This window comes from Sparus aurata, chromosome 20, assembly GCF_900880675.1.
Source record: "Sparus aurata chromosome 20, fSpaAur1.1, whole genome shotgun sequence".
Lineage (NCBI taxonomy): Eukaryota > Metazoa > Chordata > Actinopteri > Spariformes > Sparidae > Sparus > Sparus aurata.
In genome coordinates, this window is record NC_044206.1 from 2,976,866 (window position 1) to 3,002,764 (window position 25,899).

At 41.2% G+C, this 25,899-nt stretch overlaps 1 protein-coding gene across 2 annotated transcripts; it reads right to left on the bottom strand.

The window, feature by feature from the left end:
- Window positions 1-740: 740 nt before the first annotated feature.
- Window positions 741-25,899, bottom strand: LOC115570930 (myosin phosphatase Rho-interacting protein-like). Of its 2 annotated transcripts, XM_030399750.1 has the most exons (17): window positions 25,768-25,899; window positions 24,702-24,806; window positions 21,515-21,571; window positions 21,075-21,143; window positions 20,899-20,988; window positions 20,164-20,273; window positions 18,780-19,344; window positions 16,303-16,440; window positions 14,292-14,351; window positions 8,319-8,466; window positions 8,033-8,150; window positions 5,580-5,739; window positions 5,387-5,500; window positions 5,082-5,168; window positions 4,792-4,954; window positions 3,266-3,351; window positions 741-1,645 (listed from the first exon to the last, which is right to left on the bottom strand). In XM_030399750.1, exons 1-17 carry the CDS (start codon window positions 25,837-25,839, stop codon window positions 1,574-1,576), a joined length of 2,214 nt encoding a protein of 737 aa, XP_030255610.1. In that variant the 5' UTR covers window positions 25,840-25,899; the 3' UTR covers window positions 741-1,573. The 2 variants fall into 2 exon arrangements, with proteins under 2 accessions (XP_030255610.1, XP_030255611.1); XM_030399751.1 differs by lacking the exon at window positions 14,292-14,351.

Below are 25,899 nucleotides of genomic sequence, written 5' to 3' on the forward strand. Positions count from 1 at the left end.
TATCCTGTTTCTCACAAGTGAGTCTTTTACTAATGCCAGCTGCCACATAGCTAATAAAGTTAGCCTCTTTGCTAACACTCCTCAGCCTGTGCATTACATTATGATTCAAGTATGAAGCATTTGCCAGCTCCCAGCTTTCAACCTCCTCCTTTTAGCATCCAATGTATTCATTCATTGCCAACTTAAGCCCAGCTTCTGGCAAAGCAACAAAATTAACTCCAACATTAGCTAGTGGCTAGCATGTCGTTGGATTTCTTAGGTCATGACTGAAACCATTTTCAGGAAAGAGTAAAAAAAAGTTCCACTATGAAACAGGCAACATTTAATGAGAGCAACAATAAGTAAAGTGTAATCGTTACTTCTATGGGATGAGCCTTCCCTTTTCTCCCACACAGACAGCCCTGCTCCTGAGTTACCATGAGACACACTCACTGAAGTCATCAAGTATGAATTTTCGGTGCTGGTGAAACTAAAGCCTCCCTCTGGTTGGTGTTAACATTACATCTACCTGTGTTAAAAGGTGTGTTTGTTTCAGTGACAGCTCAGTGTGTGAAACACTTTATTTGATGTTCACTTGAGAGGCAGCAGCAGCTCTGACATATAAACACTGCTCCATGCGGGCTCATGGTCATTCATTTCTACTGTATAGCCCATCTTGTGTTACTTTTGTGTTGATTTGATGAATGTGTTGATACAAGTATCATACACATCAGGTGCAATTTCAAAACAGTCAGACAACAGAGGGTGCAAAAATATTTATTGCTAATAAACCTGTAGTCAGTTGGTGTATATTTGCTTTATATTTACAATAATAGAGTACAGAGGAATGGGAATGTGAAAGAAAAATCCCAATCATTTAAATAAATACAAAGGGACTGCCACTGAACACAACTACAACGATAACCAACTCCAACAGTTCCTATACAGCTGGACTGATGATTGCAGTGAGAAAAAAAAAACTCTATATAAATTTTCATATATATATATTTAAATTATAATCAGTAAAGCCTATCCATATGCATTCAGCTTTCTTCAACATCTGTGATGTTAATGTAGACGTGAGGCGATGAAGCGACATGGTAGGGACCTGTTTTCTAATGCAGACGAGCACTTTCGTTCCATAGCTGGTTACAGAGCAACACCTCCATCTGTGCTGGAATGATGATGGAGCCGCGGAGCGCCACACTCATTCCTATGCTTTTGTTATGCAAGTATTACAAACTCATCGTCATGTAGTCATGTTTAGCCATTGAACATCACGTTTTTGCCTTTGGCTAGCAACAGTCTGGGGAGTTAAAACAGTAGCTTACACAGTCATAGTTTTAATGTATGCATGACAGACGCTCAATTAAAAACAGTATTTACAATAAGACAAAACAATACAAAAATGTCACAGTAACTGAAGTGCATGGAATGCAAAATCTAGACATGAAATCAAACTTCATACCATGTTTAATAATAAATGATCTGTGTTTTGTGACCAGTGTGTAGTGTTACTAAATAAGTCATACAGAGCTAAAATATAGTGGACTTCTAAACATGCAGCAAGGTTGGCAGCCATGACGCGTCACTGTCAGAACTCCTTAGTGTCTTTGTTTTCAAACAGGTGGAGTCTCTGCTCAGCGGTCAGCCCTTCCTTTAGACTCTGCAGGGAGGAGGAGACAAAAAGTTGTTAATAATGACGAGGACAAGTCACAGTTGCTGAGCAGGCGGTGTCTCTTAGGTCTGTGTGGATCTGTTGACACCCAGTGGCTCAGTCTCTAACATGGAACCATGTCAGTCCATGCACTACAAACCCCGCTTCACTCTATGGAGCCCCAAATTACCAATAAATAATACTGTTAGTTAAATAATTGAAGTGTGTGTAAATAGAAGAGTAAATATAATTGATAATATAAATGTATTTAATTATAGGAATCCATTTAAGGTTTGAGATGTTTGGATTGTGAAGGTGTCACTATGAGTCCAGTGTAAGCAGGATGGCATTTCTCACTATTTTAACATTTTTATGTAACAATCGATCGAGTCACGAAGAAAACTGTCAGCAGATGAATCCATAATAATAATAATCAGTTGTGTCCAATATGAAATGGTTTAAAGCAGACTCCACATCAACCAACTACAACAGTAAAACCCTTATATATAAGCATGTGTGAGTAACAATTGTCTAATAATACAATATAGATATAAAAATAAAATGTGCTTTGAATGAACATATTCCAGATGATGTTTATTTTTACAGCGTGGTAAGAGTACTGCTACTACAGGACTGTGCAGGCCAACAGTTGCTGGACTGCAGGTGTGTGTACGTGCAGACTGGAGCAAGACTCTGTAGCTAGCTAGCTTACCTGAAAACACTGGTAACTAACACACAAAGCATATTTCATCATCAAACTACACCATTGGAGGTATCGTTAAATCATCCATGTCCCCTGGATACATATGATATGTACAGTGTGTTATAGCATGTGATATTTATATATAAGGCAGAATAAAAACAAATCAACACTTACATTGTTTTCTTAACTGAATGAGGTTCAGGTAAAATATAAAGCTTTATATGTCTTTTAACATCATCTTAAAAAAGGATGAATACCTGTTGATGTACTCGGTACATATTTGACTTGCCTGATAATCTTTTGGATTTTTGTTGGATTAGGGGCTTAATAGTATGACCCTGAGACTGTAGGCAACCCATTCATAATATTAGACAGTGTGGTGAACTGTCCTTCACTATCAAGCGTCTGTGCCGTGTTAGCTTGTAGAGAAGTGACTCAGGTTGACTGAGTGCTTAAAGGTGAAGGGCAGGACAATGTGCTTAAACCAGCCGTGGTTGCGTCTGGTTTGGTTTACCTAAAGGAAGAAGGGGAAGGAGGCGTGCACTTCCTCAGCAGCCCCAACTGTCCCAGGGCTTGTCTCGACTCACAGACTGAGGACAGAAGGGGGAAACACACCAGCAAGTGTGTGTTAGACGACTGTGGTGTTTTATCTGCATCACAATCCCAAGACTGCAGTGTTGATGGAGCAATACAATGCAGCCCGGCAGGAGCTAATCATGATGCAACCGTGGGCATGCAGTGCTGCAGGTGACCAGTAGATGGGAGTGAGTCACTTGAAAGTGATGTTTGGTGGGACACCTCAGACAGGACTGAAAGTGTGTTGCTGCTAAAGAATTATGACAAAATGAGGGATGCAAGCACCACTAAAATCATCTCTACGGTGGGTTGAAGCATTCATTTTGATCTCAACTGGCCAGGAAACTCACCTTTGACCTCATGGTGCGCTCTGAGCGTTTAGCTGCAGCAGCTGCCATCTTGAGGATGTCAGGGTTGCTTTTGGACTTCATGATATCTGTTGAAAATGTGGCAGAGGGTAAATAAAGAGAAACAGAGGTTGCAGTCTTCAGGCGCACTGAAGTTCAGTCAGCACACAGTGGACCTCATGCAAGAACCACTCCAACAAACACTCACTCTTAACATGCACATTATACACAACATTGTGAAGGCTTGGGGGCTCTTGTATGTACTGTTTAAGACACAGACCACAAGATTCACGTCCATGGCCTTTTTAGGCCCACTGTTGCCTGTTCTCTTTCTTTATTTCCTGCCGTCTGTCTAGTGTCACTCTGCCTTTTCAAGGTGGGAATATTGCTCCATTTTTCCATCTCAATGTTCGTATGAAAGTTACAGAGGTGAACAGGGGACCGCTTCGTTCTGCTCCTCCAGTGGAGGAAACACGCAAAAAAACAGAAAACAGACAGATTTCAACATCATGACGAGAACCACCATGCCTCTTTTGGTTCTGGGTCGCTGGCATGCTGTGTGAAATGACACACCAGAGCAGCTCTAAGGCGGCGCTGCTTGGTTCACAGTGAACAAACAAAGGCAGTTTTCATTGTGGCGTTCATGCTGAAACTCTGTCTAAAAAGAGCTACCATCTAATAAAGGCTCATCATACTGTGTTCCGTCACAGTAGCTCGGTGTAAACGTACTCAGGCTCAAGGTACCGAACTAGGATTAGCTCTTTGAATCCCTCGCCCCATACCACATTGACTGGCAGCATGTATCTCTTCAGCTAAGGAGGAGTTGGAGATAATTCAACAAATAAACAATGAACTTAACACGTACCTGAATATGTCAGTTCAACAACATTGGGTAAATGTAAGCAAGCGATGCTGAACATGGATCTTTCTTGCAGAATAATGTTGCCTCACACAAGCAATAACCTCACAGCAAACGGTCCTTTGTTGGGAAAATGTGAGTGAATGCTAATCCATCTAAATAAACAACATCTGTTTGATCCATGTCAATATAAAGACAGTATATATTCCACATGATCTGACTGTCTTCTTAATCCTGGCTCCAGGCCCAACTGTGCGCGAGGGGCACTGCTGTCAATCAAGTACTATGAATTAGAAAGACTGGTTCCTCACACCTCATATGTAGTTTATGTACTTAGAGTCCCTCTGCTACCAGCTGACACATTGAAACCTCCCGTACAGCACACTTGCGTGTGTGTGACACCTTCATCCGAGGGGAAACACTGTCCAGTATAGTGACTCAGAGACTAGAAGCTCTGCAGTGTGAAATTCTTCTCTTTACTCTTGGGTACTTGTGAACTAAACTAGCCAACATCTAGAGAACAACAGGCAGCACATAGAGAGATTTCACCCTCATGATCAAACCTCCAGAACGCCCATCCTTTATGAATATAAGATAAAAATACAGCTAAAGACAAAAGAAGATAAGATTGCTCTGACATAAGTCCCTCTGTGTTTATTTTTATTCATACCATATCCTCCTCGTTCTACCTCCTCCAGTGAAGGCTCGCCTAGCGCCTCATGAGCCAGCTGCAGCTGGTCTCTGAGCCGGCCCAGGTCCCGCTCTGCTTTGGCCTTGACAATGCTCAGCTCCGTGTAGATGTCCTTGTACTTATCTGTTGCATATTTCTTGTCCTAGAAACACATTGTTTGGCAGTTCAGACAAAGGCTATTCGTGTTGTATATCACACAGGAAATTCTGGATGTCACCAATTTAAAAGGGCTTTCAATCACTATTTGAACAGAGGGGAAAGAAACATACTCTTTGGGCAGCTTGGAGTTCGTCTTTCAGGGAGTTGATTTCCTGCTTGAGGTACTGGACCTCTGACTCCTTCACCCTCAGCATCACCTGGAAAACAAAAGAGAACTTTGTAAGAATCAAGGGAAACCCACCGTGACAAGGTCTGCAGATACCTCTTTGGAGCCTCGAGAGGCATTTGGTTTTTCGAACCACAAGTGACATCATTTAAAGGTGGGGTGTGATTGAATGGTGTTTTACATTCAGGATTTTATGCACAAGTTTGATTTTACTGCTTTGTTTGAAGTGACTTTTTGTTTGAACCTTACTTCTAACTCATAGAGCTCTTTTCCCTGTATCATGGTGTTTGTGTCTCCAACTCCATCCTCAGATGTCATGGAGCGCATCTTGGTGATCTCTGCTGCCAGACGGTTGTTGAGCTCCTACAAATGCCACAAAAAAGCAGAGTTTAGCAGAACAGCCAGACACAGTAAATATTTGTTCACAGGTGTGTGTCTGCACCTGGTTGTGTGCGTTGAGCTCCTGGTTCTCTCTCTGACACTGCCTGAGGGCCTGCCTCTCGGCCTCAAGCGCCTGGGCCAGATGGGCGTTTTCCAGGCACTTCTGGGAATACTGCTCCGACAACACCTCAATCTCCCGCTGGAACGAACACAGCTCCTCCCTGAAACATAACACAACACTGAGCTACAATCTGATACTGACATTCAAGGGAAAAAAGTTTGCAGTCAATCTGTACTGTCCTGATGATGTGGCAAGGTAAAATTTGACACATTCTGGGACAGGAGTTCTTCAACCTCCCTTATTCACAGTGACACAGCTCCGGGATGAGTGAGACAGCCACTACGTAAGTTAGAGGAAATGTTCCCTTGAGACTATGAAGTGAATGAAAGCTTTAACAGATGAATGATGAAAAACCTTCAGACAGCTTAATGAAGTGCATTTTGATTTACTGTCAACACCTGCAGCATTTCATTGTGACAGCGTGCTGCAGACAGGCAGGTGAGCTGGAACACACCTCAACGCATGTCCCAGCAGGTCGAGGGTGACAGCTACAAAATGTGATGCTTCAGCACTTTATCAGCTCATTTTAAATGACATGGTAAGAACAGTCTAGTAAGCAAATGCAGAACAACAATGACAAAGTATGGACTGACACATGCTGGATTATTGTGGCCATCACAATATCAAGTTTAGCAAAACAAGAAAGAAAAATTGGCTTTTTTCTGACCAAGATACATACTGAGCACAACCTTTTCAACTGATAAAGTAACAATATTGTTGTCAGTTGGCCTTCTACTCCTAATCCAGCTCATCACTCCAGGGATGCAGCAGAGGCACTAGAAATGAGCAGGTCATGTTGCGTTCAATCCATACTGGAGTGGTCAACTGTAAAACCTCTCTATCATCCACCTCATCACATGATGTTTTGGCTCTTAGTGTTAAAACTGAACATATTACATGTTACTGCTGGCTAGTGTGTGTACTTGTCCTTATCATGTCCTCTGACACCCCTCATTATGCAGCTTTGTATTTTAAGAGTATCATCAATGATTGAAGTTCCTTGGTCAACCAGCTTGATTCTTAAGACCGTACTGCAGCCAGTGTTGTGCCTGAACGCGTTCAATGAACGATCGTTCATGAACTCGTTCATATTTTGGGCGAACGTCAACTGAACGTACTGTATTCTGCCTGATGAACGTTATTGTGAATGCGTTCATTCTGGAGTTTGTGAACGGCGGTTCTCACAGTTTAACACCCAATCTAGCTGTTGTGTATAAAAAGGATGCTGGACGAGAGGTTTGTGCAACTCGCATTACTTTCGATCAAAACGAAACTTAACTATTCCAGACAGAAACAGCTGCATACCAAACATGCAGTGAGGCATTACCAAACGAACACAGATTAATTCGTCCTGAACGGACAGAACACTGGCAACACCAGCCACCACAGAGTCGCACCGCGCATGCGTCATCAATGTGCTAAGCATGGAGGCAAAAACAAATGAAGGCTTCACATCTGTTTTGTTATTGTGATCTATCTAAAAAGTTTTGGAGTGATGTTGAATCTAATTTTTTGGATGCTGCTAACTCTGTCCATTCTCTTACCCTTAAACATGTTATTTGCTGTTAACCCAGAAGATAATGCTCTTGAACACATGATGAACTTTGTTATCTTATGCAAAATGTTTTATTCACAAACAAAAATTTGCAAAATCACTACCTAAATTTGCTCCTTTTCTCCTGGAACTGAGCTCTTTGCTTAAATCTCTGATTTTGTTAAATAACAAAAAAAGTAATACCTTACTGAGTCATAATGAAAAGTTTTTCCCTGAAGCCACTGTCTGAACTATCTATTTATTTATTATTTTATTTTTCCCTTTCTTCTTCTTTTTTTAAAAATGATTTATTTACTTTTTTATGTATTATTTTATTTTTAATTTTTAATTTGTACTCTATCCTGTACCACAAACCTGAAACGGCACATTGAACTAAAGCACCCGGCGAGCCTTTCAAGGTAAGTGCAGTGAATAAAAAATCAAAAGACACAGCAACAGCGAGCCAAAACAGATCCTCTACCACCCAAATCACATTAACGGCGTACAGCAGCGGCTCCACTGTCTTCATCTCCCAGCCGCAGCTGGACCACCTGGTTTTGCAGAATAATGTGGGAGAGCTGCAGTTTCAGTGTTAAAACTGATCAAATAATAGCTGTCTGATCTTCTATATGGGCTGTGGCAATAATTTAGAAAAATAATAGCTCGCATCAACATATTGAAAAATAAAAGAACTATGAACTAGTTCATTTATGGAACTGTGAACTTAGTTAAAAATTTTGAATTATGAACTATGAACTGAACTAGTTCATTTTAAAGTTTGTGAACTGAATTTTGAACTAGTTCATGTAGAAAGTGATCTTTCCCAACACTGACTGCAGCTGTACTATAGAAAACGTACTCATGCTGTCTGCGGATCTCTTCTATGTCTGCGTTTTCTGTGTTGCTGTTGGTCTTGCGAGCTCTGTCCAGCTCTTTCTCCAGCTCTGTCCGGTGGGCATTTTTCATTGCCTCAATTGCTAAAGAAAAGAGAAAAAAAAGTCCTTTAACGCATACAGTTCAACTTTCACACTTAATTGTAAAACTCTATTGTTACTGTGGTAGGGTCCAGATGAGGCAGTACGATGATGCATTTCAGTGCTAATCTAACATGTTCAGCAGGTTATTTGATCCAAGATGTGATTTACCCGCAATGGTAGCTGCTGTCTCCTCCGCCAACAGTCGCTCTTTCTCCTCATGCAGGTTCTCCAGCTCTCTCTGGTGTTTCCTCTGCAGCTCATCAATCACCTTCTGATGGGACTCCTCCATGGCCGCGAAGCCCCTCTCACAGGTGGCCTATGAGACAGGAAACCATTTTGCAACTGTGAGTTTTCAGGCCATCTGGACATGGACCAAAAGGTTCTCCTCATGCTGAGGAGCAAAAACCCTTAGGCCCTACAACATAAGCCAAGGCAGATCATCGTCTGTTTCCAGCAAGTAACTTGCAAGTTACAGCCAGTTAGCCATGAGCAAGTTGAGCCTGTGTGAGTACAAAAGGGTTAAGAGGTATGACAGGATACACGATACTGAAGGAATGCAGAGACAACATGAGCGGAGGGTGTAAGAGAGTATACGTTGCCCTTTACCATCGACAGCAAAACATTCACAGGTGATGCAAACTGAGCTCATGTTGTTGAGTAGTGGCTACAGTCTGCAGATAATGTGCAAATCCTAATCTGCCTATGGGCCAAATCTCGGGTGGAATGCAGGGTTAATCTAATAGTGTAAAGCAATCATGAATAGCTTGGCGTCTGAGATGCTGCACTTAAATGTATCTTCAGTGTGTGAGGTAGCATGCCAGACTAGCACCCTTGGGTGGTATGGAGAGAGGAAACAAGGAGCATAATCCTCATCAGCAGCACACTTTTAGAAAGAGCCATCACACTGCTATTACAACTACAGTGCAAGTTTCCACAAGAAGGGATTCCAATGGCCTTTACACTGGCCCTACTAAAAACCTCGTCCTGCTTCCGTCCTCTATTCACTGCAACTAATCTGAGGACTCAGTCGTCGGCTGTGCCCCGGCTAGCCAAACAGGGGAAATGGAGTCCAGTCCATCTGTTTTCACAGGGATAAAACCCTCTGAGAGCTCAGACCTAGGAACCTACAGTGAGAGGCTGAAAAGTCTCCCCCACTGAGCGAATATAAACTTCCTGCTCTGACATCAGACCATGAACAAGCTTTATTTAGAAGCATGTCAGCCGATGCATCTTGTGTGTCAGGTCATGGCGGGGCCATGGACTCACTACTCAGACACTGCAGAGTATTCACTGAACCAAGACATGAGCTTACTATCTGAGATTACAATATGGTCAAACACGAGGAAAACTCACTTTTTCAAAACATCAAACATTGAAAAGTTGTGATCTTCATGTCACAAAGTCACCACTCGATCTCATCAGACCAGCCGGACAATTAAGCTCTACTGTTTAACATTTATCGTGTTGTTAGCCAATTTTTGGGGACTTGGATATCTTCCAATCTCATAGACAGCCACGTTTAAACTAAAAGGACATTAAAAGGACTTTTAACAAATTAAAAATAAGCCTTTATTTAAAAGACGGGCTGGTGATATGTTTATCTTACTGTCACCAAATCCCATGAAAAAAACAAACCTAATAAGAAAAATAAACAGTAACAATGCTTCTTGGCAATAAAACTTACACCGTTGGAAAGCCTGTTTCTTTCCTTTTTAAAAGGTGCCCCAATTGTAAGCAACATGCATTTGTGGGATGAGCAGCAGAGCTGAGTATGTGGGTTGTGCCCATTAAAAATGTGCCAAATCAACACATAAAGATGGGATGGGAATGGGAATGGGAAGAAAATATGAAATAGTGCTAGCCTGATCCTTTAAATGCACAAAATAAGCTGATAACAGAGACTTTTAAACCAAATGATGAAATCAACCTTAAAGCATATTATCCTATATATCCCTTGTGCTGTCGAGCCATGCAGATGTAGTTTTGGTTTGACTAGATGATGGTTTGAAATACACACTTCTGGAATTTTTACAATTACCGCAACAAAATTGAGGTGAATGGAATTTCATCTGTGATAGTCAAGGTGTTTTAAATTTGTAAACTACAACGGCATCAAGGTACTTCAGAGACAATGTTGCCATATGACCAGTAGTCATAAGGAACTATGTTTTATCAAAGGTAGAAAGTTCTGTGAACTGTTTACAATTAGGTCTGTGCATGATCATGACAATGTACGAGAGGAGAAACATTGCTGTTGAGCTCTTATTGAATGGCTTTTTCTAGGTGCTTTGACCAGGGGAAAAAACATTTCTTTCACCTCCATTGTATTCAGCAAACAAAAACAATCTGTTTTGCCAAATACCATGAGATAATTGAGGGAATATCTATTTTAAAGAAATGGGTGAACTGACCCTTTATCATGGCAAGAAATACCAAGCCTACACTTGAAAGTTAATTAACCTTGTGATTTTACTACATAATATAGTCAACGTTCGCTTCAAACTCCAGGAAGTTTGCATATATGTGAGACATCTTATCATGTGACCAAAGGTTACTTGGTCACGACAACTGGAACCAAAAAACTCCATTTGCTGGTGATGTCTGTGGCGAGCACATGAGGGCTCTAGAAAAAGCCTGTAAGTAGACCTCGAGTTACAATGACTTAATATAAGAATTGAAATGTTATGCCATCAACAGTTATTCAGGGAAATGTTAGTAGAAACAGCCAAAGGAAAAGAGATCAGGCCTGTACAAATCAAGCTAATAGCCGAATTTTAAATGGGTCAAATTGTTTGTGCACATTTTTACCAGCCACTCAAGTGAAGTGACAGAAATCTCCTGACCAACTGTGTGTTTTACCAGCATTTGTCTAGTGGCTAATGCTGACTTTCAGCCAAATTGTAAATAATGACTCAGGGCGCGCAGGTGGTTGAGCGGTGAGAGCACATGCCACATACGCAGCCGACCCCGGTTCGATTTTGGCCGGAGGTCCTTTGCTGCATGTCACATCCCCCTCTCTCTCCCATATTTTGTCTATCTGTCTACTACTTAATAAAGCTGTCTATGCCAGAAAAAAATCTTAAAAATCTTTAAAAAAAAAAATTGTAAATAATAACTGGCAAAATAGCTAATTATCAATGTCTACAAATCAAATTATTGAAATGTTGAAAGGTGTTAAAAAGGATAAACTCTTTGCCCATAACCATTTAAAATGTGGCTTAGCCAAGTCAAAGGGTTTGATTAATGAGCACATTGGAACTATGACCAGAGGAACTCATTTCAGAGGAGATGAGACTGGTGTGGTCTGGTGGCATCTCTCTGATAGCATCTGCGTAATTTTTTCGTGGATCATGTTACAGTTACTTTACAAAATGGGTTCCTCAGTGCACAACTACTAGACCATCGATGACCACATAGACCAAAAGGAGGTTAGTTATCATGCAACACTGAAGACAAAAGGTTTACTAAATGAAGAGCAAGAGTAGGGTGAGCAAGGTTAGGAAGGGCAGTAGGGTTTGGGGAAGGAAGGGGGATCTGGGAATGTCACAAAGGAACACAAGGACGCAGGACGGCAAGGACAAGGAGCGCTTCCACCTTCAGGTTTTCCAGATCTTTCTCGTATTTCAGCCGTAGAGTTGTTGTGTCTCCCTGCTCTTCGCGTCGTCTCATCTCTTGGGTCATGACTGAGACTTGGGTGACCAGTTCTTGAATGCGCTCCTTCAGGGTGGATGTTTGTGCTGAGTCATGATGTGGTGGTCTGTCCTCCTCTGTCAAGTTCTTCCCTGGGTTTGCGGGACTCATCATGCCTCTCAGCTCTTCCATTTCCAGGTCAAATCTCTCCATGAGGTTTGACCTCTCCATCTCATGCTTCTTCCTCAGGTTCTCCATGCAGTCTGTCAGCGAATCGATCTCTTTCACATTTTCTTCCGAACGGACACGCAGTATCTCACTGGCCTTTGTTACTTCCTGCCTCAACTTCTCAGCTTCCTGCTCGTAGCCATCTTTGACCTCTTGTAGTTCCTTTCTGTGCCTGGCAATCATGTCCTGAAGCTCAGTGTATTTATCCAATGAGTCCATGGGCTCTCCTTCAATCTGTATTAAAGTTTGAGGCCCAGGGTTGGTCTTCAAAAAAGCCTCAGACAGTTGACTCTGAAGATCTGCCAGTTTGGACTTGAGATCTCTGGTAGCTTCTCTCAATTTAGGACAATGTGGACAATCCAAGCCACTAATCTGAAGCTCTGTGTGCTTTTGCTTTAGTACTTTCTCATACTGGACTGTCATTCTAGTGATCACATAAGACATACAGGCTTCTTTAAGGGCATCACTCAGATATTCAGAGGACTGTTTCTGTTCCTGACTGAAATCAAAGCTTGCTTGAGCCAAAGACAGAAGCTTGTCATCTTTGCCTAACTTGACACTGGATGCAATCTGCTTAAAAATGTTTGACTTTGCCTCCAAGCTCTCTGTTAACTCCTTATGAATAAGAGCATTTGTTTCATTATCAAGCCACCTGTACATTGTTGCAAAGTCTGCTTCTGTCACTCCTTCACTCTCAACTTTTGGTTGTGGACAAATCCTCCTAATCAAGAGCATCAAGCACTTCTGTGCCATCATCTGTTCTGCCACCCCTTTTTCCCAGCTGTGCCCATCTTCATCTGGTTTTATTTTGGATGAACCCAACAGCTGGCTCCAGAACTCTGCCTCTATTACCAACTTTATGTCTTTCTGGCTCACACAGACTGGCTCCTCTTTCGATGAACAGAATAAAGCGCTTTTTAAATCACTCAACACTTTCTCTACATTAACATCTACCATCGCTAACATTTCTAAAACCTGATTAATCGCCTCAGACTTCGTCTCAATCTCTTCTACTACTTGCTTTAAAAGTCTTTTATCGTCAACCTGCTTCCCTCCTGCTTCAACACACTTGCTAGACGTCTTTTCAACTCTACCTGTCTTCATTTCTAACTTCTCTCGCAGCATTCTTATTTCATTTTCTGCTTCTCTAAGCCTCTCTCCACTGACTCTTGCAGATTCCTGGTTTAGTGTGATTAGCTTACTGTTCCTGGCTTCAAGTTCTGAACAGCGCTGCTTTGAAGACTGAAAGTTTGTCTCTGTCTCAAATAACTTTACTTGCGAGGCTTCAAGCTGTTCTTTGAGTTGATATTTCTCGGGAGATAACTCCTCATCCTCATACTCTGCTCTGAAGCCAAGACCTTTCAGTGTGGCCTCTTTCAACTGTAGCATCTTCTCTGTGTTTTTTAGGGTGTTGCCAAGCTCCTCCAGAGTAACTAGAGCTTCATGAAGCCTCAAGGATTTCTCATTCAGCTCCCTCTCGTAATACTCCCTGTCTATAGCGTTCGCCTGATTTTCAGCCAGTTCAGCCTTCAGTCTTTTCAGTTCTTCCATGGTCAGATGATGTTGTTTGCCGCCCTTCTGACTGATCAGCTCGGCCTTCAGTCTATCTATTTCCCTGTCCGCCTCGGTCAGCTGGTTCACTATCTCCTGACAACGTTGTCTCAATGCCCCGTTTTCACTTGTTAAAAGTTCAACCCTCTGAGAGGGCATTCCAATCGTCATCTCGTTTGACTCAGGATGGTTTCCAAGTTCTGAAAGGGGGCCATAGGGACTTTTAAGGCCTTTGAAAGTTTGCTTCCGGACCTTCCCCACCAAATCCTCCATGGTTAGCAGACGGGATTCATATTCACGAATACTGTCACCTGCCCTGGCTAAACTCTTTTTTAATGTTTCATTTTCTATTTCTTGCTGGTGCTTCCATGTCTCCAAGAGCTTCTGAAGTTGTTGTTTCCCTGCTGTCTCTTGATTACAACTATGGGACATCAACAATTTTGTCAGTTCCTTGAGGCTCAGATGTTTATCAGTTATCAAATGTTCCAGTTCATGAACTGTCTCTGTGCTGTCTAGAAGCAAGAAGCTAACAGTTTTTTGGACAGGTTCAGGGAGAGGACCTTCCAGAATGGATGGTTTTTGGAGGTCAGAAAAGTAAGGGTCCTTCATGGGGAGGTGAGAAAGTGAGAGGCCAAGCTGTGCCTGCATATTGCGCTTTTTCAGCTCTTGCTGCTTCAGGAGCTCTTTGGTCTCCTGGTACTTCTTTGTTAAACTCTGTGCTTGAGAACTAACCAGTTCGGGCCTCTTCGTCTGGGGCGTCACATCAGCCTCCAGACCCAAAGGATGCTCCAGCTTGGAAAAGGGGACCAGACATTTGGTTAACATACAGCAGGGGAAACAAAAAGCTTGCTAATAATATTCAGGGTTAGCTACCAATCATTTCCCCTTTATTTCTATTAAAAAGTCACATTACAATTAGCTTTCCCACTTGATAGTCTCAAATGATGTGAATTACCAGTGATTCAAAACAAATTCAGAATTCCCTTAGGTTTTAATGGTGTAAATTCGAAGCAAAGTAAAGCAATTAAATGGCCAGGGTTAGTTAGTCACAACAGAGCATGCACATTAAATGGTTGAAAGTTACTTCATGTGGTAAGTAATGCAATATTAGTTTCAGCTAGATGGTTTACTCAGGAATGTAAGGCATACCAGGTCCTACAAACACAATTCAGAGGTTCTCTGGTCCAAGCTCATGTCTTGCACCAATGAAATTCTTTTCTGAGTAGAGATAGTGAATATTATTATCAAGCTAAAATCTAGCCCTCAAATATATTTTCAAACGTTAGCAACATAATTCATTAGAAGTCACTTAAGTGTTCTAATTCTAAAACACAAAAGACAACAAAATGGTATACACTACAATACAAAAACCACAGCAGTGTCTGCCTTTAGCTCAACCATATAAAAAACTAAATCGTCTAAAGAATTCGTCATTCAGCTTTACTCAGGCAAATCCTCCATCTGCCACAAATAAGCACAGAAATTCAACCATTATCACACATTCATGCCATTACATATAAGCAATTTTTGTTAACAGAATAACAAATGAATGGTCTGTATATCAGTTAATAGAAGAATCTGACATCCATGCAAATAATTAGAAAACAAGCTGAGAGGTTATTATCCATACATGTTGGCCAAACATTTCAACAAGTTGACGGCGACTGTGCCAGTGACTGTTGAGGAAATAACACTATACACTGAAAAAAATCGACACAATTTTTAGTTGAGTACTAGAGAGAATGAAGCTATAACTCAAGATTACCAACATGTTCCTAAACTGAAATAATGTAAAATTAATTATGTATCTAATTCTAATTTAATTTATTTATTTTTTATTATTTCCCCTTCAGTAACACTTCTTAATAATCATCACTAAAAAATGGTAAAATTATAGTAAATTAAAATTCATTAATAGCTTTTTCAATGAAATGCTCTATGAACCATTTATTAAACAATTGTTTATTGTTAGGTTATAACTGATGTTCATAACACATTGTGTATGGTCAATGAATACTGTAGTTCATCTATAAACATCATATGGATGACATTATCACTTGCAACTAATGTTTAACCCTTTACAATTGTTCATTAAATGGTTAATCAAGCATTTCATCGTTTGTTAACAGTGAACTAACCTGTAACTAAGTTAATTAACTATACATTTACCATTTATGTATGTTGTTATGAATTACCTTCTTTTGCATACTTCATTTGCACTTTTCATTTCAATCTTCATATTTCAAACCATGTGCAAATAAGGAGCCATTATTATTCCCATGACTTCATCTCATCCGAGTTAAAAGATAATGAATTTACAGTGTTTTCTCTTTGTCATCTAGAGCTAAATAATCCAGAGTCACATAAGCAACAACGAAACCCGAGTTCCTTAGTCCAAAAATCAGCACAGTACTGAAGTAAACGCTAGCATGAGTTCAGCTACAGTACAGACCTACGACAGAGATAGGAGATTAACTAGTAGAAGCCAATGTAGTAATAAGATATCAATATTCTTTGACATGCAATGAACTCATGCAAAGGCACATATCTATAGCCACTTTGTTGCTTCGAGGTCAGTTTGTTTGATGTTTTCTTACAATAAAATACAACATGCAAAGAATGTTACAAAACAGAGGAGAAAAAACTGCTCAACTGAGAATATACACATTAAATCCACTACAGGATTTCCCTTCATACAGAGCAATGCAGCTGCACAGCAAATACACAGAGTGCAATAACTCACCGGAGAGATGTAACCTGTCCGGATGTCCTGCTCTCTCTCCAGAGCCGTTCTAAGCTGGAGCTCCAGCTCTTGCTTGTGCTTGTTTGAATCAAGGAGCTGCTGGTGACAGCTCTCCAGCTGGGCCTTCAGGTCCTCTATCTGTAGGGACGGTGGCAAGAATGTTTGAATAGTTCAAAATAATGAAAAACATTAAAATGCTTATATTTCAGGTCAGAACACTGATAGTTTGATGTCAAAATTAATTCACATGAAAGAGTTTATTTTTCAAATAACGAGATTTTAATTAGGCTATGACTCACATAACTAACAATGTCTAAACAACCATTCTGTTCATTCTGTGAGTTAGCAAAACTACGACAAATTAAACTCTCGGCTGTTTCCTAAAGAATGAACTGGGTCTTTTGCCCACATGATACACAGGAAACGTGATTGCCTCAGATTAATTGTGAGTTGTTAGAATGCCCTGGTTAAAACTGTAACCATCTTCAAAACTCTTGACTGTGCTGTCTTGACTTGAAGTTAAACTAAATGTTAGCTCACGAAGCTAAAGTGCAGAGCTGTTATTGAAGCATTAGGGTAGAGCCAAATCTCTCTATAAAAGCAAGGAATCTCTGTCTGTGTCTGTGTTCCTCAAATATCTCTGCGGATCAGGATCAGACTGACCTGAGACTTACAACATGGCTGCTGCGTGGTTTAAGGGTGTGCGACGTCGAATTTGTTTGGACTGCAATGATACCGTTAATAAATTATTTAATAAATGCTTTACAAATTCCGTTAGCATTGTCAACCGTAGCCACCATAGCCACGTGAGCACCAGAGCCAATCACTGCACACCATACCCACGTGCGCACCAGAGCCAATCACTGCAGAGCTCAAGTCCACGACACACCTTAAGCAAAACCCAGTCCGGCTCGCGCTGCTGCACGTATAAATCCACTTGTTTCTTAAGGTATGTCGTGGGTTTGAGCTCTGCAGTGATTGGCTCTGGTGTGCACGTGACTGTGGTGGCTCCGGTGGACAATGCTCGGCGGAATTTGTAAAGCATTTATGAAATAATGTATTCAAGGTATCATAGTAGTCCAAACAAATGCGACATTGCACACCCTTGAACCAATCAGCAGCCATGTTGAAAGTCTCAGGTCAGTGTGATCCTGATCCGCAGAGGTATTTGAGTCACAGAAACACATACACACACAGACAGACAGACAGAGATTCCTTGCTTTTATAGAGATATTTGTGGTTTTCACAGTAAAAAATCTAACTTTTTTCTACTCTGATTATATGTTATTTTCTGATTTTAGGTCCATAGTGTTAATATAATATGTCAAAATGAAAAAAATAACTGTACTGTACAGTCACACACAGGTTGTGCTGAAAATAATGACACCAAACAAGGCAAGGTAAATAGTTTTTAAGGTGAAATATAATGGTATAATCCAAAGTAGTCAAAAACAGCCAATTATATCCCTGACGTCCCACCTTCAAACACAACCTCATTTGGCCATCCATGAAAAAAGCTACTTAACCTCCCATTTTTCTATAGGAATACATGCTTTCTACGGGCAATGCACTAGTATTACAAATTCAAACAAATTCAAATTGCTTTTTAGATCAGTTCTGATCTAAACGCAGTTGTCAAAATTAAGCACCACTTTTTAACGTCGATATCACATTTGAATACAGTAATTATTGGGCAACTAGGAATGTCGGCGTGACGTGGTAGCTACCAAAAGGCTTACCGTCTTTCCCTATTTCTTCTATCCACGCCCAGTGCGAATTTATTTGTTATTCTGTTATCAGTTAGGAGGACATCTTCCCCAGGCTTCATGAATTTACTCTCCGTCCTAATCTCCTACGTGACGTCTCTGCACGGGTATCAATTCAGCATGAGACTCTGTTGAAGCACATATTTCCAAGACCCGCCCATTTTACTTCTGATTGGCTGATAATGTTAGTTTGAGATTCCTACAGAGTCCTCTCTTTGGGACTCTAGTTTGAGAGAGGGAGAGTTGTGTTCCCATCATATCATTGGCAGACGCACTCAATGAACTCTCAAGTGATATCAAGACTTTTTTTTAAAATATAGGATTTTTTTTTTTTCCGCAGCCAAACGCCGCACGCCGAAATCCAGCATGGTGCCGGAATACTTTAAGCCCTGCAATTGCATTTCTTGCTCTACTAGTTTAGTCCAAGATGGGTTGTTAAAATTTAATTAAATGCATTCTTCTTGTTTTAAAGCTTATTAGTAGGAAATCACATGACCAGTTACAACATTTTACAAAGACTGGAACCTATGTAATGTGCCGCTGTGATGAAGGACATGTAGCAGTACTGTTTGTCAAAGTACTTACATGCACTTGAAATACATTTTATGTGCTTCTCATGTTCCCCTGATCTGCAACTTGCTGGGGGTGTACTCCCTATATTTGACGTTGACTGAACAGACCAGGGGACAGACACATAATGAGCAAACCTACCCCTTGCTTGTAATTCTCCAGTAGCTGCTCCAGCTCTGCAGTCTCTCTGGATTGCACTGCAGTGGGTAGAGGCACTCTCCTCTCATCGCGGATGGGCGTATTCTCCACCTGGTGCCAGTGTTGTTCAATCACCTCCTCCATCCTCTGCTGCCTTTCCAAATACTTAGGACTTAATGAATCTATCTGTCTGACTCCCTCTCCACTCTCACAGTCCGTCCTCCCTCCTTCTGTAGTGGATGTATTCTCCGATGAGCTGGTCACAGACTCATACCTCTTCCGCCTCTCCTCTCTTCTTCGACTGCGCTCCAGCTCTCCCAGGTCTGCATGGTGGCGCTCGGCTTCCTGTGCCCGCTGCTGAGCCAGAGCCTGAGCGATGGGTCTGAACTCTGCCCAGTCGAAGGTCTTAGAGCGGCCTTCTCTTCTGCGTTCACGCGCCCGGCTCTTTGTGACACCCCCAGCTGACTCTCTCTCCACAGACGAGGCCTCAGAGGAGGGGGAGTCCTGGGTGACATCTGGCCTGACCAGACCCTCCGAAGGAGAGAAGGAGCCATGATCCTCAGTTAAGCTGAAAGGCAGTGAAGAAGGCAAGTGAGGAAGTTTTAGCTTCAAAATGCTAATTTTCCATGTCCCAAAGGACAAGATTAATATACAATGATATCTTCATTAGTTATTGACATTATCTTTACATAGACACAAAACAAGAATGACAGCATTGCAGTGGTTTGCCTCCACAAAAAAGTTGCTGTTCCTGAGCTGTGGCGTTCAATAACTGCAAGAACATTTTTGCAAAATGTCACCGTGCATTTAACCTCTGACCTTTTAGATATCAAATGTCATAACTTCATAATTTTATCCTGTTAGTCATTGATTGGACTTACTGTTTGAATTTGTGAATTATGGCCAAAACGAGTTCGTGAGGTCACAGTGAACTTGACCTTTAGCCACCAAATTCTAATCGGTTCATTCTTGAGTGCAAGTGAACATTTGCACCGAATTTGGAGAAATTCCCTCGAGGCATTGAAGTCCTTCATTCACAAGGATGAGATGGATGGACTGGCTGAAAAACATAGTTTTCTAGTTTTTCTTCTCCGTTTATGTCAAACGTCTATGCCACATCTATGAGAAGGGATGCTACTAGAGTCGCTCTACCAAATTAAGACTTCAGACAGTGTACACTAATTATAATCAATCTTTTTTTTATTATGTTAGTAAAACTTGAAAGTAAAAAATAATCTAAACTCGACTGTATTACAAATTGCAATCTTACTGCAAACTTAATCTTATATGAAAGACCAGGGATGGAGCCATGAAACTGCTGCCTCCAGTGGACATCCAGGGTTCGATCAGATCAGAGGCTGTGTAGTGCTTAAGAGATCATACTGACCTCGCCACATCAGGGGCAGTGGAAGGTCTAACATTCTTCATGACAGCCTGGATCCAGTTCCTGCGTATCCCCGCTGTCATGGCCGACAGAGTGTGCACTCCCTCCTGGGTCTAAACATTAAAAGGCACCATGCAATAAACTCTGTGAACCCCACAAATTATACACACCGCAATGCAATACAACAGCCTTGCAATAAATAATAAGACAAGTTAAGTTCAGTTTGTTTTTGGGTGATTTATGATTCCATTAGTGATTCTGCCATAGCATTTATACAGTAGTAAATAACTGTTTAACGCTTTTGCACATATTAAGCCACTGCAGCACAGTGTTTGGAAATTTGGAATTTGTTTTAATGTGGTGATGTAATGCATTACATTCACTGCACTTGCCAAAAAAAGACATTCCAATCTCATTAATTCATCTATTAACAGCTTCGTCACAGATAATGTGAAACATTTACTACATTACCAATCAATCAATCAATCAATCTCCCAATAATATATTACGAATACAGAAGTGAGATATTCTCAATATTTATTCTGACTACAACTAAAAGGCTAACCATATTAAACACTGAAGTGTGTTTACAGCTGTTGGGGAGTTCCACTGCCTATATGAATTGAAGAGGCTTTCACTTTATCAAAGGGATATGTAAAACCAGGTCATAATGCTTTTTATTATTGGAATAAATGTTGGAATAAAAGAACATTCAAAGTAGAAACTTTTGCCTCTTACATGTATTTGGAAGCCATAGTTGCGTTGAGCCTGGTACTCAGTTACATTGCAGCAAGTTGACAAGTCAATCTCACCATCGAGGTCAGAGGCCTGAGGTAACACAAAGAGAAGAGACATGAAATAAAACAAAGATCTGTTCAACACAGAAATATGCAATTAAGAACAAATAAGCTCACCTCCTCTGCAATTGAGTCCTTGTAGTATCTTAGGCTGTGATCGGTCAGAACAAACCAGTACTTCTTCCACTAAAACATGGACACAAACGAGACAAAGTTGTTCAGTAAATCAGACACCGACATCCACAGAGCATGTAAAGGTGATGAGAAGCTGTCACATACTGAATGTCCAGTGTGTCAATAAACCCTGCCCTGAGCTGGCCTCCCTGTATATCATAAAAAGGTGCAGGACACAACTGTTTACTATGTAAAGAGACAGTAAAGACGTCCTGAGCAGAGGGTACAGACAGACAGACAGAAAGGGCAGTTTGTTTGTTTGATTGGTCTGACATGTTGGTTCTGAACTGCGACCACTAGTGATGCAAAATCAATGCTTGAGGACCTTTAAATATCGGTCGACCTCACCAAAAAAAGGGGGCAGATTAAAGAGTTCATAGTACCTGGCCTTGCTCATCCAGCTTCACCATCCAACCTTTCTTAAAGTTCAGTAAATCCGGCTGGAAAAAAAAGACAAAGTATTAGGAAAAAGTCTGAAATAGAACTGAAAAAAAGTCAGGTGCCAAAATGTTCAACATGCAGAGCACCTCAGAAGAAAGGCAAATATAGTTGTTTTCTTTTTCAAAGGGCTAAAATAGATTTCCACCACTTCTCTTAAAATGTCACAAAATAATGCAGAATTCGGATCCAACCAAAAAGGTACCCAGAAACAATTCCTAAAAAACTTAAGCCAGGTAGAATGTCAAATTCAGGAACAAAATCATTGTCATTGTTTAAATACACATGCTCAGTCAGTCAGGTGGGGGTAGAAGTTGAGCCCACCAGTGGATGACACACATTCACATCAGATGAGAGTATTGGGGACCACTGGTCAGGAGCAACTTTTGCCACATCTGCTGTCAGCCTGTGTGACTCCAGCTGAGAATGCAGCTCAGTGCTTAGTACTGCTGTATCTGCTGTGACTCCACACAGTGGAAGGAACACACACATGTGCATGGTGACCTTAGGAAGCAGTGGCAAATTGTGATATACACTCTCGCACACGCACACACACACACACACACACACACACACACACACACACACACACACCTCGCTCCTCCAGCCAACAGAAAGAAAACAATACACATGGCACAGGATGGGTGCAATGAATACACGCAGCGGGCAAAATCTACACACAGATGGAGCAGGATAAGGAGAATAACCTGGAGAGGAGTGGGAGAGGAGGGGGCTGTGCTGCCCCCTGCAGCATGGAGGTTTGGCCTACAACATCCACACCCTCACAAACATTAGAAAAAATACATTTTAACTACAGCAGAAATGTGATGACAATTTGAAATGTAATGACTGACAACTATTTTGCTCTATTCTTTTACTCAATCAAAATAGTAAACAGGCCATTTTGTGTATTCTTCTTACACTCATAATACTGCAGCTGTTCTTATCCTAAATGCTCCACAGTCCCAAGCAGATCTCGAGAATAAGAGCTGTTGAGGGGCGACAAGTCCTCTCTCAAGATTTAATTCTCCTAACTGGGTTACCTAACAGAATCTAGCCTTTCAGCCACAACAACAACCTGGTGACCTCTTTCTCTCTGCACACAGCAGACCTGGCACCAATGCTGACCTTGGATCCTACAGCTTAGCAGAACAGGAGAGGCTTTGTCTGGGAGAGCAGAGACACACTGAAACACACTGGCCTTCAGAAGGACTTTAAACAGACAAGTGTTGGTTTCTCTAAAAACAATTAGAACACATCTGAAGCCAAGCCTCATCTTATCATCAGCTACATCTTCTAATCTACCAATCTCCTCTACAAGGGCTCTGGTTTGTTTCAAGCTCCTATGCAGCAGCATCGTGGGAAAAACAGGCAGTCTGAGATGCACACTAAAACTGGTTTCAGAAGTGAAGCTGAATCAACCACACCATTAGTTGTTTGAATATAATTCCAGCTACAGCTTTCCAGCTATTTGCTTTTTGGGCTGTTGGTCAGGATAACAAGCCATTTATACTGACATTATAGGCACATCGATGAATCAAGGACAGAACTGGCAAAAGAATCATTGGCTGTATCAGGTGACAATATTAAACTCAGTAACATTTGTTGAACTAACACTGAATCAGTTACAAAGTAAAGAGGGTTTGCTTGAAGTAACAACCACAGAGAGAATATCCACCTGACGTGCTGTACAATATCCAATCAGCATGCTAAAGCACAAAGAAAGAGTTACCTGGTGAAGAAAGTCACATTTTTAGCATGAAGCTATTCAGGTTTAAAGCGAGAGTATATATATTGGAGGGATCAAGGTCATCCATTTGTCCCAGTACAAAGCAGGGTTGCACAATAAAATATATACATCCTTTATTCAACCAGTTACAAGCCTTAGAGATTAAAATCTACTTTTCAACAGGGTTGTAAAGAACATTGCAAAGCCCTTCATGCTAAACACACAAATAGAATATATATATTTTGAATAGGATGAAAAATAAAATAATATATACAAGCAAAAAAAACCTGTTTTTTGTATATTTATATATTATATACTTATATTAATTCATCTGAACCTTTATTGAAGACTTGAGGAAACAATTGAAGAAAAAAAGGTCCAATGACCTCGAACATGAACAAAGATGTGAAGCAAACAAACAACACACAATCAAACCTCTTCCTGCCCTTCACTCTGTACTCGTTGTAACCATTAATGCTACATCTTAGTCACTCATATGTCTTTAAGTCATGTTTCAGTCAGCGCAGGACATATGTTAGAGAAAAGGGAGTTGTTGGAGAAAATAATTTTAAATATCCAGCATTAATATTTTGATGTTTTTTATTTTAACATTAGACTGTAGGAATAGAACGTTAACTATTATCTAGTTTCGGGAATATACTTCTTATATTGAGGTGGTTTACTCTTAGACCTTTGCTTTTCTTAAAAGTAGATGGGTTTAGTGGAGAGTCTGGAGTGGAGAAGGCTGTAGCGGGACTGTAGCTAAATTATAAATGGTTAACAGAAGGTTTTGAATAATGTATCTGCAGGATTCTAGTAGGAATGATCGAAGGAGAATATACATTGTTAAACTGCAGGGATGATCACAGGTCTGAGTATATAACTCAGACTATATAAGTCAACTAAAGTGTTGTGCTCGGGGCGCCGTTTAGCTCAGTTGGTAGAGTGCGCGTCCCATGTGCCGAGGCTCTGCAGCGGACCTGGGTTCAACTCCTGGCCTGGGTCCCTTTGCTGCGTGTCACTCCCCCTCTCTCTCCCCCTGTTCCCTGTCATATCTTCAGCTGTACTATCACTAAAAAGCCATTAAAAAAAGGCCAAAAAAGTGTTGTGCTCTGTTAGCCATGGCACATTTGTAAGACAGTAACATGCTGATGGCTGTGTGTTCCATAAAATGCTTAATGTAGCTTTTACATGTGGTGCAGGAGGGCCTGACCATACACACACATATTCTGGCATTTTACAATATTATTGTGTGCTTTCCAAAAACTGCTTTCACGTAAAAAGGTTCCTGCAGTCCCGAGGAAGAGCATGTGGGTGAAATGTGTTTAAATTAATCCCAACCTTTGACAGTCATAGATGCTGTGCACTGAACCCTGGACCTTGACCAGGCTGGAAACACTCACCGTCATGACTGACTCAGTGGTCCTTCTGTCCAGGGACTTGGCTCTCCTCAAAGGCGGCAGGGCGGCGGGGAAGTCCAGACCCTGACCAACGTCATGCCTCTGCTCCTAAAAAACACACACACAAACACATGAAAGTTTTGATGTATTGTATATGTTTCTACCTCTGTAAGGTCAATGAGCTGAAAGCTTTGTAGCCAACAATACACCAAATAAATAAATAAACAGAAATGAAAAAGAATGATGTTTTTGTGTAAGTCAACATATGAAATACAAAAATCTCATCATTTATAGTTCATCATCCATTTGGTTTGTTTGCATGGGGACTAATGTGCCTCAGAAAAATGTCAACTGCTCCTCCTCTGTCAAATTCTGTGAGGATCAACTCTGCACTGAACCAAAGAGAATGACAACAGACAAACACACCCATAGCTTGGGGCTAAACTCATCAACTCTAAATCTGTTTGTGTGTATTGTTTGAAAGCAACAGTGAGAATAACAGAGTTTAGTTGTGCGTGCAGAACGAGGCACACAAGCAGTTCTTGGCATCTTCATCTGTATACATACGTGATGGTTTCATCTGCACATCACTGACAAAGATCTGGGACCACGACAAAAAACCTGAGTGTTTAACAGTGTGACTGAGACTCTGTATCAGTGTTTTGGCTCTCTCTCAGTGTTCCTAAAGTTGGGTTTTGAGCGGTTTCAGCCCAGCACTAAGGACCAGGGTGGGAAAGGGAAGCATAATCACCAGGGGAATCCCACCACAGAATGGAAACTGGAAATGAATACAGCACACACTGCTGACCTCTGACCTACAACTAAAACAAAGACAGGACAGAGAGAGGCAGAGATGGAGGAAAGAGGGCGAGGGTGAAGGGAAAAAGATAGAAGAGAGGGGTAGGCGCTGGGGGAAAATCAGAGAAAAAGCAAAAACCACGCTGATAGGTCCAAGGTCTAGCTCACATGTGATGTTGTTTGAAAACACTGTTTACCAGTCTCACCCAATCTATTGTAAACTGCTGCACAGCATTGGCACTGTTGGATTACACGCACACTGCAGTGTTACCTCTCTGTGGAAGCGTCTGTGCTCGCTTCGGCCCTGTCTGGCTCCACTCCTCCCCGACTCCTCCACCTCCATTTTTTCAGGGTTCTCCAGCTCCAAGGCCTCCAACTTCTCAATAACACCGGAGCGACTGCA

Excerpts from the sequence above, each read along its gene's own strand:
- LOC115570930 (XM_030399750.1), bottom strand. The coding sequence starts at position 25,839 with ATGGAGGTGGAGGAGTCGGGGAGGAGTGGAGCCAGACAGGGCCGAAGC. Across the intron at positions 21,144-21,514 it reads AGCTGGATGAGCAAGGCCAG|TGGAAGAAGTACTGGTTTGT; the intron begins GTACTATGAACT and ends TCCATGTTTTAG. Across the intron at positions 3,352-4,791 it reads GGTAGAACGAGGAGGATATG|ATATCATGAAGTCCAAAAGC; the intron begins GTATGAATAAAA and ends CATTTTCAACAG.